General features: G+C 36.1%; 1 protein-coding gene across 5 annotated transcripts in view; it reads right to left on the bottom strand.

Moving 5' to 3' along the window:
- Positions 1–4,424: 4,424 nt before the first annotated feature.
- The window catches only part of uba6 (ubiquitin like modifier activating enzyme 6), a 107,689-nt gene continuing 90,063 nt past the window's right edge, over positions 4,425–22,050 (bottom strand). For all 5 annotated transcript variants that reach the window (XM_006629887.3, XM_015345322.2, XM_015345319.2 and 2 more), the window contains 9 exons: positions 16,907–16,970; positions 16,022–16,091; positions 12,570–12,641; positions 10,854–10,977; positions 8,987–9,180; positions 8,062–8,189; positions 7,261–7,348; positions 5,228–5,322; positions 4,425–4,735 (listed from right to left, as the gene is read on the bottom strand). In XM_006629887.3, coding sequence (XP_006629950.3) covers positions 4,600–4,735; positions 5,228–5,322; positions 7,261–7,348; positions 8,062–8,189; positions 8,987–9,180; positions 10,854–10,977; positions 12,570–12,641; positions 16,022–16,091; positions 16,907–16,970 — 971 coding nt within the window. In that variant the 3' untranslated portion in view covers positions 4,425–4,599. The remainder of the gene's footprint in view (positions 4,736–5,227; positions 5,323–7,260; positions 7,349–8,061; positions 8,190–8,986; positions 9,181–10,853; positions 10,978–12,569; positions 12,642–16,021; positions 16,092–16,906; positions 16,971–22,050) is intronic.

Below are 22,050 nucleotides of genomic sequence, written 5' to 3'. Positions count from 1 at the left end.
CCACAGTCAAACATAGTAGGGGTTGTAGGGAGAGAAAGAGAGAAGGCAAGCAAGATTGATGTCTGCACCTTATAGAATTTGTTGCCAGAGTGAGAGGGGAATGGGAGGAGGACTTAACACCAGTGCATTATGAGGAGCAGGGAGGGGAACTGCTGTACAGAGAGAAAAGTCCATTAAGGGGGGGCTGAGGTAGGAGAGATGGGAGTAGGAGCATGACTGGCAGGTGGTGCAGGATGGAATAATGGGTTGAATGAAGTAGAGGGTAGGGGTTGGGCAGTTGGAGCCGCCACTGAGCTATACTGGATGCCAGGGGATAGGAGAGACAAACGATTTAGTATGTCACTCGCTGGCTGAGCCTAAGGTAGGACGCCGGGCACACCCAGAGCCAAGGTACCAGCAGCAGCATGGGAAGAAAGATTGGAATCCAGGGCCGAAGGCACAAGTATTGGGCGCTGGAAATAGAGGAAGAAAAGAAGGAAAAAAGCATAAAGCAGATCGTTGTAGGAGGGGTTAGATAATCCTGGGACCTGAAGCTCAGTGGCTTTGGGGATAGAAATCAGAAAATGTTGTGGAGGAACTGGAGCGTGAGCATGGGCTGGAGGATGAGCATCAGAATTACTGCAAGTTGCAGCAGCTGAATTAGTTTAATTAGTTTGGCTGTCTTCATCCCTCCCACACTTTCATTAAAAACACCATAATATCAATAGGATAAAGGTGAAATTAATTTGAACTTTACCAGTGATGAAGTTTACATATAAAATATTAAAAGGATTATCTTTCTACAAAGAAAATGTCCACACAGGTACTTCGAAGACACAAATATATTCAAGCCAAACATGGCAGGCATTGTATTTTCTTGTGTTTTGGTGGATTTTCAAGGAAAAAATTGATGGTTTAAATGTCTTTCTCAATAATGTGCTGCCAGTACCGGAATTACCAGTAACAATGAGACATCCAACAGGGATGAGGTCGGGAACCTGGTGGAGTGGTGCCCTGATATCAGCAAAACCGAAGAGCTGCTTGTCGATTTTAGAAAGCTGGGTGGAGACCACAACCCTATTCATATCAGAGGGTTAGCTGTAGAGATGGTTAGCAGCTTCAAGTTCCAGAGTACCTTCATTATTTCAATGATTTTATGTGATCCCAGCATGTAACTGGAGCTACAAAGAAGGCGCAATAGCGCCTTTACTTCCTCAGACAGCTGAAAGAGTGCAAGAGTTGGTCCAATTATGCAAACCTGTCCATCTCTTCCTGTGCCTTCTCAGAATCCCTAAGAAGAGAAACAATACTTGAACATTGTCTATCCTTCAGAAACTGATAAGGCAAGTTGTAGTTTTAGGAAATGCCTTATGTGGTACCAGATATCTTTTGAGTTCAAATTTGACCCTAATGAACCATGATGTTTGACAATTAATTATTGTGATACTCTGAGAATAACAAATTATTTCATTTTTTGGAATCAAATGATAAATACACTACCAGAGTGTATAAAATATTTATTGCCATGGATGCTGTAAGAGGACCAGGGGAAGGGCCATTTATATTCTGTTTCCTGAAGCAGCTCACTTGTGCCTCATTGTTTTGCCACATAGATCTTTTCCAACAGTGGGTCAGCTGGTTATCCTTGGCGACCGTCTTGCCTAGGTCTATATCGAGTATATCCAGTGTTTCGTAACGGAAATACCAGTTATAAATGACCCTTCCCCTGGTCCTCTTACAATGCCTAAAACCACAGAATGTATTTCTGCTCTTACTACAGATAAGGGTCAACTGTATCTCTCATCTATGAGCTTAACATGGCTCTGAAACCCACTAGGTATATACGGCTACTCAAGAGCACAACTGTTCAGGTTAGCTATTCCCTGCAACAAACTGCCTAACATATTATTGAAGACAATCCCCTACAATCCACCTAAAAACAACTTGATACTTGATTGTAAGTTAATCAATAGCATTATTAGGTGCCAACTGGTGCTGCCAGAGCTCACTGCAGACACTGCAGACTGCAGGCACTCCTCAACAATATCTATCAATATTTGCATTATACTGGAGCTTCAGTCTAGATTGTCTTGAAAGACCCCAACAATAGTTTTAAGCTAAAGATAGATCTGGCATAATCCTAATTTAATCAAGAATGATCCACCAATGGTGAGGTGGAAGGCTGGTAAATGCGCAGCAGGGTCTGCAACCAATTGGTGATTACTATTGAGCGTCAATCTTCCTGCCACATAGACTGTCATGTCCTGGCTTGGCACTGTTGAACAATGTGGATGTGGATGGACGAAACTGGCAGAGTAAAAATGATTACAAAAGTAAAAACAATTGAACAGAAGTAGCTTCTGAAGCAGCTTGCCAATTTCAGTCTTGCTCTTAATGCTGCATGTGGAAGCAATACGTCTCAAGATAAACTGCTTGAACAGTGTGTACTACTGTGTATTGACTGGCTCCATACTGGGGTAAAGGTTAAGGGTTTTAAAGTTAAAATAAGTTGTCAATTATTTTTTAGACCAACTGAGAGCATGAGTGGAACAAAGGCAAAAAGACACCAGGCCCTCCAGGTACAGGACTTGGTGAAGGCATCTATTCCCCTTGCTAACGTGCTGTGATTTTTATTGTGTGTGTCTTGGCTTTTATAAAGCAGTACTCAATTGAGGTTAATGCCTAAGCCAACTGTGTATGCTTCAAACTAGCTTCTGTCCATTCATTACATAATTCAGCTACCTCTTAGTATTGGCATGAGGAAGATTAATTGTACTAGAGATGTCTTGCTGGTATTGGGCTGAAGGTACCATGTCTTAAGAGTGTCTACCTCCTGTTCTGCATCCTCACTCAGTGAACCTGTAAGCCTCAGCTGATATGTGTAGATGAATGATTGAGAGTGGGATGGTAAAAGTAATTACTGTCTAAATCAAAAAAGGTTGGGCTATAACAACCTTGAGGTAATACATTCTACAATTTTGTCCCTGCAATTATCGTCTTAACCATATGCACAATGAATAATCTGTAATTGTAATTGTAATTTCAATTACAGATAGTTAATAATTAAAGCTTCCTATGTTTTAAAAGCTAACTTGTTGTATTTATATTTAGATATAGTCACTCAATGGTGCAAATGTTCAACTTTGATTAGTCCGAACCTGGATAATGCAATAGTCTTATGGCAACTAGATAATGACTATAATAATGATTATGGCACATGACCAAAGCACATATCCAAGTCAACCAAGAAATGGCTAAAGAAAAGGAAGATCAAAGTCTTGGAATGGCCCAGTCAGAGCCCAGACCTCAATCCCATAGAAAACCTGTGGAATGACCGCAAGAGGGCTGTTCACAGGAGATCCCCTGGCAATTTAAAGGAGCTTGAACTTTTTTGCAAGGAAGAGTGGGATAAAATTGCAATGTCCAAGTATTCACAAATACTTACTGCTGTAATAAATGCAAAAGTTGCTTCCACAAAGTATTAGTTGGGGGTTGTGTGCACACTTATGCAACCAGGGTGTTGTAGGTTTTTTTTATTTCAATTCTTTTTCCTAATAATTATGTATTTGTTTTTCTGTTGAATTTTGTTGGTTGCAAGGTCACATTTAAGATGGAAAAACATGTCATGTCTAACATGATTTATCTTGAATTCTACGTCACAAAAACCTGCAATTTCAGTAAGGGTGTGTAGACATTTTATATCCACTGTATATAAAATCCCTTTGTCATTCATCACCATGGTGAAAGGAAAAGAACTCACAAATGAAAAGAATAAAATGACTGTTGACCTTCATAAATCAGGTAATGGGTTTAAAAAATAAATATACCTCTCACTACTGTAAGGACAACAATTACTGAGTTTAAAACCACTGGGACAATGGTAAACTTGACTAGTGTAGTGTAGGAAACAAGTGTTTTTGTCCCATGACTGTGAGAAGTATGGTTTGGGAGACAAAGATCCAAAGGCCACAGTTGAAGAATTATAGAACATCCTGTGATTACCAAGTACAGACTACGTAAAAATCTGTCCATGAAAATTACATATAATAATGTCTGTAACACTTCTGTTGTAAAAATAATTTTTAAAACTATGACTTCACAACAACTCTTGGTGCTGTTAAATTTAAGCTAACCTTCAATTTTGTGAAGCTTATTGCCACTTATCACTAAGAAATGATGATGAATTTCATCATAATTTCCTTGGTATTGCAAATGTTTACTTTACCTGGTATATCTCATTTTGTACATCTAAAAAGATAAATTAGATTCTTGTTAAATGCAAAACAATGTATACTGGTAAACACTGCAATGCATGAATGCATCAGCACTAAATGAGTCAAGGCAAAAAATAAATTAGCAATATACAAATATATATGGTGTTTTGATCATTTGTTCTACATGTGTATTCAAAGTAAAGAATGTAAAAAAAAACACAAAAAATGATCTCCGGGTGTACAAGTTTACTAGTTCATTTATAAAGATAATTAACAAGATCAATATTGAACACAGATTAAGGCAACTGCATAGAGAGGTATGCAGTAATATGTAAAGTCATTTACAGTCAAGTGCTACACTGCTGTTCAAATGCTAGTGGTCCTTCATTTCTCAGTTATGGGTACTTCAGAGGTCTTCCGGGCAGAAGTAGTATCTTACAGGTGGTCCAGGCAAGTCTTCATCTCCATTGGATTCAGGTGCAAAAGATACGGTCAAATCTACATACCTCTTCTCGGATGATGGCTTGATGAGTTTTTGCATTCTGTAGAAACGTATTCATTAAAAGATGCAGCAATGCATTTGTGATCTAGAGACACCCTGAGACTGAAATATTTTTTTCTGCTAGTAGACTCCTGTCATTAACAGTGAAAGAAGATTAAGATTGAATGATAATCTATCTGAAAACAGTCTATAAAGACTTATGAGTCAATTAAATTGTTGTTTAATGAATTTCTTATTAATGTTGAGAATATAATGGCAAGTTGATCCCCAAGGTTATTACTCTAATACTTGGATTTTATTAAAGTCATCCTAAAAGTGCACATGAGAAAAGTAGGAACACAGACTTGTTTATCTGAGAGACAATAAAATTATTGTTTCATGAACAGTTCATAAAAAGTCACTAAAAATAGCAAATGAGCTCTAGAACCAATAGCTTAAGAAAATACAATGACTACATGAGGACCAAAAGTTATATGAAGCTTGCCACAAATAATGTAAGATCTGTATGTTTCAGTGAAGATGTTCTACTTACGTGAGTTTAAGTCTCTTGTTGTGTCCTGGCATTACTGGAACATAAAGCATCTTAACACCGTGCACGACCATGGTTGGTTCTATACCATATTTTTCCTGAAAAAAAAGTACTTATCATGATAGATTAACAGGATAAGAAACTACACATCCTTGGTTACTGAACAGCAAAATACTAGTAGCTGTACCTCTAAGCTAAATAAAGCTGGACTTGTGAATACTTGGTGAGTCCTTTTGTAAACCTGGACTTAGATGACAGAAAAAGTCATCTAGTCAGATTGGATTAGCCTGGTGAAGCTGTTTGATGCCATGCAGCATGCCCTGGGGAACTGCAGGACTGCTTTACAAGAACCTGACATCTCTCTCAAAGTTGTACATACCATTCTGAGAATGACATTACTAGGACTTACAGTGAATATAAAATGTTTACACACCCTTATTGAAATTGCAGGTTTCTGTGATGTAAAGCCTGAAATCAAGATGAATCTTGTCAGACATATTTCCATCTTTAATGTGACCTTGCAACCAACAAAATTCAAGAGAAAAACAAATAGATAATTACTAAGAAAAATAATTGAAATGAAAAAACCTACAACGCCCTGATTGCATAAGTGTGCACACCCCCCACCAACTAATACTTTGTGGAAGCACCTTTTGCATTACAGCAGAAAGTCTTTGTAATCAACTTCGCACACCTGGACGCTGACTCTCATTGGGCCATTCTAAGACTTTGATCTTCCTTTTCTGAAGCCATTCCTTGGTTGACTTGGATGTGTGGTTTGGATTGTTATCATGTTGGAAGGTGAAATTCCTCTTCATATTCCACTTTCTGAGGCCAGCAGGTTTTGTGCCAAAATATCTTGATACAACTTTGGATGACTGGTTAACTCTGAACACAGCTATAGCCCCTATTATCAAAGGGTGTGCACACTTATGCAACCAGGGTGTTATAGGTTTTTTTCCATTTAAATTATTTTTCCTAATAATTATCTATTTGTTTCTCTCTTCGATTTTGTTGGTTGCAAGGCTACATTAAAGATGGAAAAATGTCTGACATGATTTATCTTGATTTTTGGCTTTACATCAGAAAAAAAGTGTAGACTTTTTATATCCACTGTAGGTAAACATGCACCTGTAAATACTAATGACCAAGGCCTAATTGATAAACAAATAGCACAGGATAACAACTTTTCTAAGGAAATACATTATCAATAACTGGTTAATGCTGTGCTTTCCATATCCTGTTATAAATTAAATACATTTTACTTTGGAAAGAATGTAGTATTGGCTTTTATTGTTATAAATAATAGACATCTAGAAGTTGGTATCTGTAAGTGGTTCTTTTACCTGCCACTCATCAAATAACTTTTATTACAGAAAACCAGTGCTGGGAATACTATACTGGTTTTAATGTCCATTTTAGAGAGGATTTTTGACTATGCTGCTCTCTACAATTATTGCTCTGGACAACAGGGGCTTTGAGTACATCTTGATTGTCTCCACTACAGTAATGCATTCAATGAATAACAATGAAAATGGTTAATTTTTGAATATTTGTGTGAAAATGGCATTTAACCAGTTCATAGTAACATGTCCATGTTCTGCTCACTATACGTGAAATAACTGTGCAGATTCCTAATCAGGCATCTTGTACTGTGACTGAAAGAATCATGTTCCTTCAGCTTGTCCTTCTTAAATCCTAGAGTATGTTTTGTCTCTTTTCTCTGGACTTTCTTGATACCTTTGAGTGGAAATCAGAATGATAGGCAGTACCTCAGATATGTTCGAATTTATGCTTGGTATGGTTTCAACATAACTTCTCTTGACTTTATATTCTACATTCATTTTCTATATAACCAAGAACTCTGACTTTTTCATTTCATTGACACATCACAACCTATACATTTTAGGAAGATTAACAGGCTCCCTTCCTTCCAAGTTTTAATTTAACACAGTAGATAAAAGACAATGCTTACGCTGGAAGTCCTGCTCTTATTAAACAAGAATAAAGCAAAAAAATGAAAAAAGAGGTCTTACCTTCACAGCATTAAAGAAGTCAGAAAGGGTAAAGTCTTCTTTTCCATAAATTGTCCATCGGTCCCAGATTGAGAAATAAATGTGTTCTCTGTAAAAAAATTAGAACTTTTTCATTACATGTATAATTCAGGCACGGGAACTGTAGACATGAAAAGTTAAAAAATACTATAAGACCTTAGTGCTAAAAATCGAAATTCTGGATTTTCTTTAACCCTAGCTTGGTCTGAACCACAATTGTTGAGAACTTCATTTAAATATCTTTTTCATATAACTGAAAAATAAGGAACATTGTTACATTAGACAAATTATAGTTTTTAACGTTTTTTTTTCATGATTTAATGGCCTTCTGAATGAAAGAAATGGAAGGCTTTGTAGAGGAGATAAATACACAACAAAGCATGAAAGCTACAGTATAACACTGTAGTTTGTTAACTACATTACTTCCATAATCAAAGCTCTCGGTAGTAGGTTTGATGTCCAGTTCTTTGTATACATTATTTCATTTTAAACTTGTGAACATCAACAATTTAGTTTTAAATTTGTTATTTTTGTGTAGGAAAACATTTAATCAATAAACTTATTTTTATGCTTAAACTGTTCTTATTAAAGACACGATGAAACAAAGGCAAACAATCATAAGTTTTGTGTTTTACTAACACAAAACCACGAAACACTGCACAGATTCCCTTAGAACCTTAGTAGTAACTGCTAATCAGCATAATACATATACTATGCTACAAAAATTCTGGGAAGAATTTACTTTCTGTATATCATTAATTATCTCAAACAGAATGCTCCTACCTAATTTTTGTCCGTTTCAATTCTGCAGGTTCTGTGAGCACTATGATTGGAATTGCTAGATTGAAAAAACAGTTCTTGAAAGAGTCAAAGCAGTGTCCTCCAACAATTTTAATTATCTCTAAAGCCACCTAGAAAACAGGATAAAGAAAAAACATCCTAAAATTACGAGAAATACAAAGTGCAAGAACATATAAGATGCGAATTACAGTGTTTGAAGAAGGTACCTTGTAAAAGTTTTGGGTGTCTATAATGACAATATTTTTTATGTTCCAGACACATGGAGAAGCAATAAGAAAGCAAGCAATGTTAAGATACAATGTACTGCTAGAATAATGCCTTAAGGCCTCACTTGGAATATGGTGTATAATTTAAATCTCTGTTATAAAAAGGTACTGTTGCCCTGAAATCACTCCAGAAAAGAGTGACATTAAAATCCTTCACTGAAAGGCTAAGTTAATTGAGTCTAAAACAGAGAAGACTATGAAAGGACCCAATTCAACAACACTCAAAGGCACTGACAATGTCAACTCATTGGACTTATTCAGGATCAGCACTGAGCACAAGATGAAATTACAAGGGAGTGCATTTAACTCAAAACAGGAAGCAATTAGTTTTATATAAATGGTGGTGGGACTCTGGAACAACTACAAAATGTAAATCAATATTCTAAAATGAAAACTGGTTACACTACATCATGAATGCAGTCACTGAACATTGGAAAAACAGTGCAGTTGCTTAACCTATCTTAACATAAACTGTAAGGGCATTACACTAGTTATGGTGTGGAATAATATTTTGAATGCATAATTTTTAAAAATATTATCAAACCACAAGCAAGAGATTTTGTAACCAAATGTGCTCATAAAACAAGAGATGAGAATACTACATTACAGTCCATGAAACAGCTCTTGATCTTCATACTAACCAATCCTGACACGGCTGCAGTAGCTGTTGCTATGGCAGGAATGATCTTGCCAGCTATTCTCTTTGTCTTCAACCTATCGGCTGGCTCAATGTTATACATTCTGGCTCTCAGGTTGGAAGCAGCTGTGATGAAATCAATGTGTCCATTGCTGTCATCATCCTTCTCAAAAAACACTGGTTTAATGTGGAGATGATCTGAAAAATTAGAAAAAAATTTCACCTCAATGAAAATTTGCCTAAAGAAGACAGATGATTGAAGAAGATTCTGAACTCTGAAATATGTTTTGGTACAGTATATGTTTAATGCATGTGTTTTCAAACTGAGACATTCAGGATATTTTTGTAGCCTACTTGTAGTAACTGTTTGTGGCTGTCTTTTATGTTTTTAAATAAAGCATTATTTTTATTTTTAACGTAGTCCTTATGTTATTAAGGCACTCATACATGCATATAGGATAGGGTAATTCAGAGATGAACTTGCACAACGTGTTCGGACTGTGGAAGGAAATCAGATGTCCACATGTGCACATCCCCGTGTGAGGATGCATTAAACAAACAAATGCCACATTGAAACTGCATTAACAACAGTTGTAAATGACATTCTGTTAGCTACTGACGTGGAGAATGCAACAGTTCTTGTGGTTCTAGATATTAGTGCTGCCTTTGACACGGTTGACCACTCTGTTTTGTTACACAGGTTTGAGTTTGACGTTGGTTTATGTGGAACCATCCTTAAGTGTTTACTTCATATTTAACTAATCGTTAGGGTTTTTTTTTCTCTTTACTAAGGAGTTTTTGGTTCCTCTCCTTCGTTGTCTTCTGGTCTTTTCTGTTCTGTATTCACATGTATGGTCACTTACATTGTTAAGCGCCTTGGGGCAACCTTGTTGTGAATAAATTGAATTGAATTGAATGATCATGTCATGTAAACATTTTTTTTCTTTTTTAGCCATTTGCAAAAGTACAATATGTGAAATGTGTGTTGAAGTTGCACCACCCATACAGAAACACTCTTATACTTGTGCCATTTCTTTTCATTAGAATGGTTTGCATGAAGTCATGGCATTTTCTCTTATATTATTATAATTATAATTACTTTAGGAGGATCTGTAGAATTTTGTTTTCACTTTAACATTGTGTTGATCAATGGCAAAAATGTAAATACCATTTACCATTTAAATACATTATCATTCCATATTGTAAAGCAATAAAATGTCCAAGGAGGGGGGGTGAACAGTTTTGTTAGCTACTGTATTTAAGTTTGACTACATATGAAGCATTTACTGACATAAATGTGCTGAAATTTCTAAGTAAATCCTAAAGGTATAATATAGCAATATTAATTAAATTATACTATGTACTATGTTGTGATTGACAAAGAATTACTTAAAGTGCCCACCTGCCAGTGTTGATGGTTGGATATCACAGTCACCAGAGAAAAATGTTTTTGTAAACCTCTGGTCTCGATTGTCTGCTTCTTCAGCTCAGTTAGAGAAACTTTTACAATTTTCTTTGAAAGATCATTTGAGATTCTGACACCATGTTTACATCTCCCTAAACATCTCTCTACACCATATACACTAGAAAAGTAGAGCATTTTGGGCAGGTGCAATATTGGATATTTTATTTAAAACCAGGGCCTGATTTGTTTAAAACTAATAAAAGCTTAAATGTGCTATAACAGGCAAATGGGTGTGGCACCCCAGATCTATAATTTCTAGAACCAAATACTGAATCTTAGTTTTAAAAAGACAATGAAGATAATTTTTACCACAGTTTTTTCTTTTACTGACGGAATTAGAGAGAAAATGTGTGTATACATGTGCGGAATGTAGGAACTGCCACAGATTACATCAAGTATATAATACCTTTTGTGACAGCATGAGAAGAGATGACATCCTCCAGCTGAGAGATAGCTTCCTGTTCTTCTTCACTGCTTACCACAAGCTTCGTCTGCTCTGGCTTCCTGGCATTTTCATCTATTTCAATTTTCTGTTGAAAAATTTTGACAAAAAGCGATAAAAGAAGACAGTGATGGTAAAATGTAGCCACAATTCTCATGAAATAGGAGTTACACATAGCCTCCTATTTTATATTACAGGAAATGTTTTAACATTTTCTTTTGATTCTTGATATTTGCATGTAAAACAACCAACTTAAAAATCACAAGAGGCCACTAAGAGCTTACAGTATGTTTTTAAAACAAGTTAAAATTTAACATTTCCACTAACTGGCACTTCCACATACTGCCAAAGATAAGAATTTGTTTCTTGGTTTCAAATTCTAAATTCTAGGAGATCAAAATGAATAGTAAAAGCAAGTTTCACCTCTTATTCCTACAAAAAATACATTTGAAATAGCAGTACTGAAGAATTTCTGAAGATATGAATGTGTTGCTCCACATCAGATGTCTGTTAAATGCCTAGTAAGGTGTTTGTTCCAGCCTGCACTATCAAAAATGAGCAGTGGGGAAACTTAAGTGGAAAAGGGATTATGGTAAATGATTCAGTTGTTCCACATAGTACACTGCATTACATTTAACAACTTGACCTCTTTTACTTTGCAAGATTGTGACAGGAGGCACTTTTGGAAGGCAAGTCCAGGCAGTGCAGTAGCCCAATTATGGTGGATTGGAGAGGTCCTCAGAGAGAGCTATCTCAGGTCCCAAACTGGGGAAGGCCAAAATACTGATGCAAGGGCATCTGGATGTAATGTGAAGACCCTAAAGCACTGAGTCTCTTTTCTTTTTCAGCATATTTAGGTAGAAGAACTATAGCCACCAGCTCACCCCGTTAAGTTCTCCTCCACTACTAGGCTAAAAATGTGACTATGTGTTATATGAGCATTCAGGAAAAGACCACTGTCTGGCCCTTATCAAGGAGCAGGCAACCTGTAGAGCTGTTTGGCTCATGAGTGTTGATCGCTGCAAACTATATCACACAAGTCAGATGGCTTTTCAGAGAGATCTTGCAGGACAGATGATTGGCAGACTGTCAGGAGACCAGCAGTGATTCTTAGTTGCATAGCCTGTGATCCTCACACATTATTCTATCTTGAGGTGTGACTCCATGGTCCTATACTGGGATAAATCTTTTGTTAGGACAGTGCTAGACCAGCACTGCATTGTCACCAGACCAACCACATGCCTACTGGAGTTGTGAGTGGAGGGGGGGGGATACCTGAAAAGGACTAGACAGGACTAGGATCAGAAAACAAAAACTGGATGGCAGATGGAATGGAAGCAATCAAAAGCAGCAACCAAGTTCTAGTTCCAATCCATAAAAGACCAGTAAGGATCTGGGATCTGTTGCTGGCATGCAGCGAGGGATTGCCACCATTAACTCCTGACTCATGAAGTCCATATCATTTTAGACACAACAATGGATAATATGACCCTGCTAGTCTTAAACCTGTTTCTTTTGAGGAAGCATATCAGTGAGAAATAGTATTATTTTACTCAATGGCAACATTTCAAAATGAACAAGATCAAAAGGCTGCTTCATTGAAAGTTAAAGGGTATTGGTCGTTTTGATTCTGTTCTAAACTGAAAAAATAAATTATTTAAAAGACCTTGAGAAACGTACTTTTTCTGCAGGCTTGTATTCTGGAATCGTTACGCCTGAAATGATCCGGATGATGGTTTCTGGTGATAGATCCTATTGATCAAATGAGAAAAGGAAAACATCTTTAGAAATTTTTCAGGAAAAGAAAAGCTGTGATACAGGCAGGCCATAAGTTTATGTCTGAGGCACTGGAAATCCATATAATTCACAAACAAATGCTAACAGTTATGGGCAGTTATAATGTGTGACCATCTTAAATCAAGACATTTTGCCCAATAGAGAATCATTTAGGGAGATATCTCTAAGAAAACACTCAGCATTTCTCATGTCATTCAAATGAGGAATATGTGCTACTCATCTCATACCGTAATACCTAAATTATTGAAGATGTTTATACAAATGTTCAATTTTGCTGTGTACAACTGAAATTTGTATTTCAGATCAGAAGATAAATATGAACAGATTTTATTTTTATTTCTGGATATTTTTGTGCATACTGTACAAGTGAATCCATGTTAAAACAAAAATGTTTTTCTGTACAATCCCCCAATTTCAGGTCAGCAACAGTATTGGGAAAAAATAATTTTCTTTTGGTTAAACTAGTTTCAAGTCAGTACTTGGACTTATACCTCTTTCAAGCAATGTCTCTTTTAAGACTGTCACCCATCAACATCACCAGACTCTTGATACATTCCTGCTTTGCCAACCCTTAACTGCAGCCCCTTTCGTTTGTGGTGTTTACTGATTTTAGTTTCATTTTCAACAAAGTAAATGAATGCTTTCATGATTCAAATCAGGAGACTGACTTTCTAAAGTTCTACTTCTTGTTGAATTGGAATTCTAAAGTTTCCACTTTCTGTTGATGAACTCCTAGGTTAAGAGTGTAGTATGGTTTGGTTCATTGTCTTGATGCTGGGTGAACCGGTAAAACTTTTATTGCATATGAGCTGAAATGATGTTTTTGTACACTTCAGAATTAATTCTGCTGCCATCATCTCTTACATTATCAATAAAGACTAGTGAGACAGTTCAAAAAGGCAGCCATGAATGACAGTATCTTTACCATACCATACTACCAATTATTTTAGAACTTTTGTGGCTCACCTTTGTACTTCTTTGCATGTTTTAACCTGACCTTTCTGTTTCTAGTGCTAATGACAGGTTTGTATCTTGCAGTGTAGTCTTTGTAATTCTCATGGTGAAGTGCAGTGAATTAAGATACTTTCACCTCTGCACTCAGGAGATTACAATCTACAGTATGTGTTACTGTATGTGTATAATCTATCCATCTGCTTGTTTGTCTGTGTGCATCATAATATTTCTATGCCAGTTTCTGCCTGTCAGGAGATTCTCTGCAATATATTTGACTGCTATTTGAGGGTTTTTCTTAACAGCTCTAATGATTTTTCCTTCATAAACTGTTGTTGTCTTCCTAGCAAGACTTGGTCTTTGCGGATTGCTTACTATCCACAAATCTCTTCTTAGTAATAGAAGAGTAATTTGTGTGTTGTACGTTTTGTTTTGTTGTGTGTAGTGTAGTTTGTGTCATTGTAATAAATATTTGTTTTACCAAGTATGACTGGATTATTACTCCTATCAACAAAGCTATGCCAGATAAAGAATTCACATGCCTCTAATTATACCAACTGCTCGGGTATTATCTGAAAAGGCACTTACCCTGTACAAGTTGGGGGTTATGAATAATAATTTTACTTACTGACTAAATCGCTAGGTCAATTCCTGATTTTCAACATTTTTTGTAACCCCCCATTTGTAACAATATAACAGGCATACACTGTATGTGAAAATCAAATTGGTGTATTGGTTCCTTTCTAAATTGAGACCAAGGGGCACTCATTGATTTCTGAAGGAACAACCTAACATGATCAGGAAATTAAGTTTTCACAATGAAACAATTAAAATTAAATTACTGGTTTTATAAGTACGATACTATAATAATCATCAAGTACATCTAGTTGGTCATTTTTAATTACTGTATTTCAGTGGTAAAATAAACCATACCCCTTAAGACAATAGCAAATGTAATTTCGATTTAACTGTTTATCACCTAATATTGTGAGTCATACACTACAAGTGTTGTTGGGTACACAGTACTACTAAAAAGAGTTAACTACTTCTGGTTTAATTATTTCAAAATTGTTTTAGAATTTGTATCTGGTTTAATCTCTTTTTTGGGTTAAATTATGGCCATAACATTCACTTAAGTTTTTCCTAAAGGTACATACACGCCCATTAATATAAGAACTAATAAAACAAATTAGTGAGTACAAACCAGCATCTTTAACACGAGATATAGTTTTTCTGAATTAAATGCATAACACAGAGCTATTTATCAAAGGAATGATCATAATTCATGAAGAAGATATTTAGATATTGTAAAAATATTTTTTTCTGTGTCCCTTTACAAAACTGGAATGTCTACATGAAATTAAATTTGGAATTATATGTGGGCAAGACATTGAGTATCACATTACGATAAACTGTTCCACCTAGGCAAACTTTGTTAGTAAGAGCACATGTGATATGTCATGTACAAGATTAAAACCTAAAACCTCCCAAGTCTTACAGCCAACAGCAGGGAGAACAGGTGCAAAAATACTTCAGAGCAGGCTAGTTCTTGACCTTTCTACATATTAGCGAATATCCAAACTATCACAACTCAAGAATACAAATCTAAACAAACAGCAAAATATCATACATTACTAAACATAATGTAATAAATCATGATAACATTTTAGGCTAACAAGAACACTGGTTTTTAAAGTGTCGCTCTACTGTTAAATTTCCCACTTTCTTTAAAGGGGAACTGCAGTCCTTTTTCTCAGACTGGGTATTAAATCTTGGTAACAAAATAAATTCATTAATAGTATATAAAAAATTATGAGCACAAAATCATGAATTTTGTGAAAGTTCTATAAATCCCCATGTTTTTGCAAACATCTAGTTTTGTCACTGGTGAGAGCAAGAGATGGCGCAAATTGTGATGTGAAGCGGACCTTTGTGCTCACTAGTCACTGTAATGACTTTACATTACTGGTTGTGCAGCACCCATTTCACTACAGAAACATTCAAATGCAATCTGCATGCAGAGATAAGTAGTATTTGTTTTCTGACCCATTTCGAAAGTAGAGAGCAATATTGCTATTGGATTGAAAGAGATGTGTTCACAAACCTGCTTGTTTACAGCGTAATAAGGCTGCTTTGTTTTGAAATCACAGAATATGGCATTGAGCATACCTACAAATTTTGTCTATTTTGTGATCTACAAGTTACTGTGAACATTTTACTTTTATTGTGGTTTGAAATGCACTCATCAATGTTGATTCTTTCTAACCCTGAAATATAAAAAAGTGTATCTGACACCATGGTTTATAAACTTTTTAATGCGTGAAAATTAGTGTTATGACAACCAGCTTTTACCATGTAGAAATGAATGCCATATAGATGCTTACCTTTTCTGCATGTGGGATGTTATACATCTCTGCAAACAGTCTTGCTGCACTAACAATAAAACTGAAGTGCCTTGAGGGACAGAAAGTATTACAGAGCTCAACAAATATTTAAAATATGACAAGCACTTATAATTCTGCTGTGGTGATTCTTTAAAGTTTAAAACAATATAGTCTTCATACAATACAATTCCATTCCACAAATACAGATTAAATTTGTTAATATGCTATTATTATGCTAAACATTGTATTTAAAATTGGTTGTCCATTAGGGTAAAGGAGCCCCATCAGCCCCACTACATAATAGATCAGGTGAAGAAGCAGGACTTTACCAATTGATTTGGGGTGGAAATTTAGGTACATGAGATTGAGGCCAGTGTGAAACAAAAAGGGCAGCTCTGCTCTTTATGAGCTATAATATATTTAGAGACCAAGTAGTTTGGACCTCGGTTTACCATTCCACTGAAGCACAGTACCTCCAAAAGCACACTGCCCCATCATCATATTGATTTGGAAATTCAACTCCAGACAGAAGACCATCTACTAGTCCACCAATGCCTATTACAATAGCAACTGGATTTTAGATGTCTTATAACCAGGTCCAGTCTTGGTTAGCTCCTGAGAGCAAATAGAAGTCACAAGTTCTTTTATTCACAGGTTCCCTCATTTACAATGTTATGTAAAAATGGAAATGAATGTAGTGTGTGGATTTCAATCAACTGGAAAAAGCAGGTTCTTAATATTGACAGAAATTACAACTTAAATACATTGTTCCAATTCCTGGCTTGTGTATCTCTAACAAAGTTATAAATGAAGTACATGCATTCCCTATTTAGAATGCTGGGTACACAATTACTGAAGTTTTCTGATATGATAGAAGTTACTTACAGAGGATCTTTGAAGTCAAAATCTATCGGAGAAGGTGGCCGTTTGGGAGATTGCCAGAATAAACCTAAGAAAAGAAAAACATATTACTAATCATGTCCAATTAAAAGTAGATTCCCACTCAAACCTCAGACATCTTTCAATGCGAAAAATAAAAAAATATATAATTTTATGTGTGGATGTAATGAAATTACTTTCAATGAAAATTCACAAAAATATTTAAAACAATAATTACCGATATATTTTGTTTGTATTTAATTTATACACTAGAAAAATGGGATGCATAAGAAGAACTTCAAGGAAACAGATCTTCAAATTTCTTTTTCACTAACCTTAACCCTTTAAGTGTACTATATTCTACTGAGCAAATGCTGCCATTTTAATGACCCCTTGCATTTTAAAGCAATTAATTTGGGTATGTAATGCAAATCATACATCATATTAATTGCTTCTATAACAGGTTACCTTCAGTAAAATAGTCATGCAAGAATGTCTTAAATGTAATTAGGCAACCTTCAACATTCAAACACATGATGGTTAATGTGTTTGACCCATGTCAGCTTTTTCAGATCCCTATTTACTGCTGTGGAATTAGGGTATTAAGGTTTAAAGTACAAATAGACAGCCAACACTGCCTTTGTCTGAACTTCTCAGGAGACGGCAAGGCAAACCTATGCTGATTTATCACACCTCAAATCCCTGTTTATGAAAGGTAAAAATAAAAACCACCTATCTGTGTACAGAATAGCTAATTAAAGGGATTATATCACTGCACAAGCATTCATAGACTGGTTTACCTTTAGTAGTAATGCTACTTGAATTCAAATAATTTAGTCTAAAAGTTACAGTGGTAGTCACCACCCTCTTTCAAAATTTGTACCTTTTGTTGTATGAAAACAAAAACAATTAAATTAGGCTTGTTCCATTTTTATTTAAACACAGTAACCCACTTCAGCCAAGTGAAAATAAAATTCTAAAACCTTCTGAAAATTAATTAATATAACAACAGTAAAATACTGTACCTTATTTGGAAAAGTGAACACCCTCCTTACAATTGCTTTTGTAAACTTGCTCAGGTATAACCATCTTACAGATCACACAACAAACTAACTGGCTCCACCTGTGATCAATTGTGGTGATTTTGAGTTCAGAATAAAAGCAGCTGTTTCTAGAGGATTCCAGTGATTGGAAGTGCATTTCAAAGCAAAGAATCCACTATGGGTGGAAAGGTGCTTTCAAAAGAACTTTGAGATAAAGTTGTGAAAAAGCACAAGTCAAAAATTACAAAGGCTTTAAGTATCCCATGGAGCACACCCAAGACCATCATTAAGAAGTGGAAGGCATATGGCATTACCCAGACCTTGCCTAGATCAGGCTATCCCTTCAAACTGGATGACCGAGCAAGAAGGAGACTGATCAGAGAGGCTACCAAGATGGCATATTTGAACGAACTACAGGCCTTAATGACAACGACTGGTCATTGTGTGCATGTGACAACAATATCACAAGTGCTCCACAAATCTGGCCTGTATGGGAGGGTGGCAAGAAAAAAGCCAATCCTTAAAAAAAGCCACATCAAGTCGCATCATTTGTGTTATGCCAAAAATCACCTTAAAGATGCTGTGGTCAGATGAGATCAAAATCGAACTTTTGGCTGGAATGCAAAAGGGTACGTCTGGCGAAAACCTAATACATCTTACCATCTAAAGAACACCATTCCTACAGTGAGGCATGGTGGTGGCAGCATCCTGCTGTGGGGGTGTTTCTCTTCAGCTGGGACTGGGATAGAAGTAAAGATGGATGGTGCAAAATACAGGCACATTCTTGAACAAAACCTGCAGCCCTCAGCCAGGAAGTTGAAAATGGGAAGATAGTTCACTGTTCAACATGACCTTTCAACATGATAATGACCCAAAGCACACCGCCAAAGCAACCATACAGTGGCTGAAGGACAGGAAGGTGAATGTGCTTGAGTGGCCTAGTCAGAGCCCTGACCTAAATCCCATAGAGAATCTTTGTAATGACATGAAGAGGGCAGTCCATTAATGGTCACCTCACAATTTGACTGAGCTTGAACAATTCTGAAAGATGGAATGGGCAAATATTCCTCCCTCTAGGTGTGCAAAGTTGGTAGAGATGTATCCAAACAGACTCAAGGCTGTGATTACCTCAGGGAAGTGTTCTCTTATCCAACTTCTTACAATTTGTAAATGAAAATGTCTTCTTTTTGGACTTTAGGGCAACAAAAGGTGAACATTTTGAAAGGGAGTGGCGACTTTCTACAGCCACTGTATGTTTATCCTAGATAATGCCCCAGTTAACATGTTTATTGTAATTTTATTTACAGGATCTGTATTATACTTTATTTCTTTTATCAACAACGTAAAACAAGTTAAGTAAATATGTTAAGTTGGGAAACCAGATTACATGTTGTCTTGCGTGTGTGCATCACAGATTCTCTAAATGATAATCTGCCTTATATAGTATGAAAGGCTGTGTCCTTATATGCACACTTGCGGTCCTGCGCCCTTCAAGATGCATGTTCTTGCATAGTCTGCAAGGGCTTACGGTGTCCCATTTCTAAATTTGTGTTTCAACAATGGTGCTCACGAGCACCCCCAATGAGCCCTTCTCTGAAGTCCACATAAAGGGAATTGCCCATAGTTCTATGCGGAATAATGATGTTGTATCCCATCAAAGCAGAGAGAAGTTGCCATGAAGAATAAAATATTCATTTTCATTCAAATTTAACTTTTTTTACAGTTTTAAAACTCATAATATTTAATGTAAAAATTAATTAGGCTACTTTAGATTCATACTGTATGCAATCTTGGTACAAAGTTTTGACATAAAGCCTATATTTGGTGACCTCATTTCGAGTGATATTTGTTTACCTGCAGAGTATTTTATACATTAAATATTTAATAGTACATTAATTTAACAGTACAAAGCTCTGAGGTATTGCCAAGTTTACCTTATTTAGTTTACTTTGATGGAACATGAATGAACGTGTTATGTTCCTCATACTGTCATTTTTGTACTGGGAGATGACATGAAATGCCTTTAGTAGTACAAAGTTTTGAATAAACGGAGAGTGGTATCGCCAAGTTTTCCTTTGTTTACTTCACCTGTTTTGAGTCGAGCCTGCTCAACATGAATGAACATGTCACAACTTTTTGCAAGGATAGACAAGATTAAATTAATTTTCATCAAACTTCGAAAGGAGAATGAAAAATTCTTCATTATCTGCTGGCATGCACTTAGCCACTGAAAAAGAAGCATCAACAGACAGCATTTTTAACCTTAAGCCGTCTAACCAGCAAGTGCCGTTATGCGAGGGTGTCCCATTAATCTTTTATTGATAATGATGCATCCTTGAATACTCACGCATTTTAAGTCCACACTCGTGCTACGTCACAGAAGTGTGGACTTGGAGGACTTATGAGTTTTTACTTAGGGCACAGTATGAGAATTGGGATACAGCATAAATATCAGTAGAACCTTGCTGTTTGTAGGTGATCCCTGTTCTTGCAAAGCCCTATAACCTCAATGTAATAGTGTGCAGGCAGTTATTACTGTAGAGCTTAAAAGATAATAGTGAACACCTATCAGTCTTAGGAACAAACTCACAAGACAAGCAAATAAATCAAATTTTAGTTAATAAGGACTAATCCTAATAGATTGTAGCCCTTTACATTTAACCCAATAATGTATAATTAAAACATATTTGTAAAAATGGTTTGACAATATAAGTAGCTGAGAAAAAATATACAAACTATTTCAAATTGATGTAAAATGATGTTAAGTCTTGTAATGCTTCTTTATGCGGAATAAGATAAAAAACTTCATCCATTTTGTGACCTCAGCAAAAATTTTCAAGTCATTTTGCAATGTGTGCAGTCTTGTATTTAACAGTGCTTAAGTGATCAATACCTGTTTTCTAGATTTTTATTTCTTCCTCCCGTAATACTTTTACTAGACAAATATCAGAATACTAAACATATTCAAACTGCTCATTTGCAAAAACTGTTGATGAAACTCCTTGTTAATCCTGTGGGATTTTGTTTATCTCTGAAACTTTAGCTTATCTCAAGGCTGTAAGGGAGGTAAGGCACCGTCTGGAATGCTGGTCAGACAACTTAAACTTCTCTTAATGGCTGATTGTTCTGAACATGATCTTAACCATAGCGCTGTCAAATTCTTTTTAACCATGGTACATCCCTACTATTGAGGTGTTCCCTGAATGCATACAATAAAGCCTATCTGTTTTCACTCTCATCATGGAGCAAGAACTCTTCTGTTACAACACTGTGTATAATTCTAAATAGTTAAATTACGCAAAATATACCAACTGTTCTCCCATGAATGGGACATCAGGCCATTACAACATGGTATTTTAACCCTGAACCTGGAGGACACTGTTTTGTCAGGAAGCCAGTCCAGGGATTCCAGGACAGGAGTAATGTGATCACTTGCACTAGACTTGGTCAGGATTCTGGCTGCCGAATTTAGGACATACTGCAGTTTGTTCAATGTAGAATTAGATACCCCAGCGAGCAGAGCATAACAGTAGTCAATTCAGGAGAACACAAACGTGCTGATCAGCTTTTCAGCCACAGTTAGTGATAAAGATAGTGATATTCCTGTGGTGAAAAAAAGTTGTTTTGACAAGATGCTGCACGTGTGGGTCGATTGTTAAGCCAGAATTGAATATCACCCCAAGGTTTTTCAATTTAGACTGAAGCTCAAGTACAGAACCATCTACAGACAGGGTTACAGGACTGGCTTTACAACGTTGATGGAGGTGCCAATAAGCATGACTTCATTCTTGTCACAGTTAAGATTAAGTAAATTTTGAGTCATTAAAGTTTTATGTCAGAGATGCAATCAGATAGAATAGAGACTGCCACATCAGTGTCAGGTTTGATATGGATGTATATCTGAGTATTATCAGCATAAAAAATGATAGCTGTGTCCATGTGAACTTAAAAGCTGACGAAGTGGAAACATGTAGCCCCGAGGAACACCAGACTTAACAAAACCAATTTCAGACCTATACCCATTAAAATAGACAAAATGACAGCGATAAGTGAGGTAAGACTTGAACCATTTGAGAGCAGAAACTCCAAACACAGTCTCAAAATGAG

Source organism: Lepisosteus oculatus, chromosome 1 (assembly GCF_040954835.1).
Source record: "Lepisosteus oculatus isolate fLepOcu1 chromosome 1, fLepOcu1.hap2, whole genome shotgun sequence".
Taxonomy (NCBI): Eukaryota; Metazoa; Chordata; class Actinopteri; order Semionotiformes; family Lepisosteidae; genus Lepisosteus; species Lepisosteus oculatus.
The sequence above is the reverse complement of the archived record's forward strand: the minus strand, read 5'-3'. Positions and strand labels throughout refer to the sequence as shown.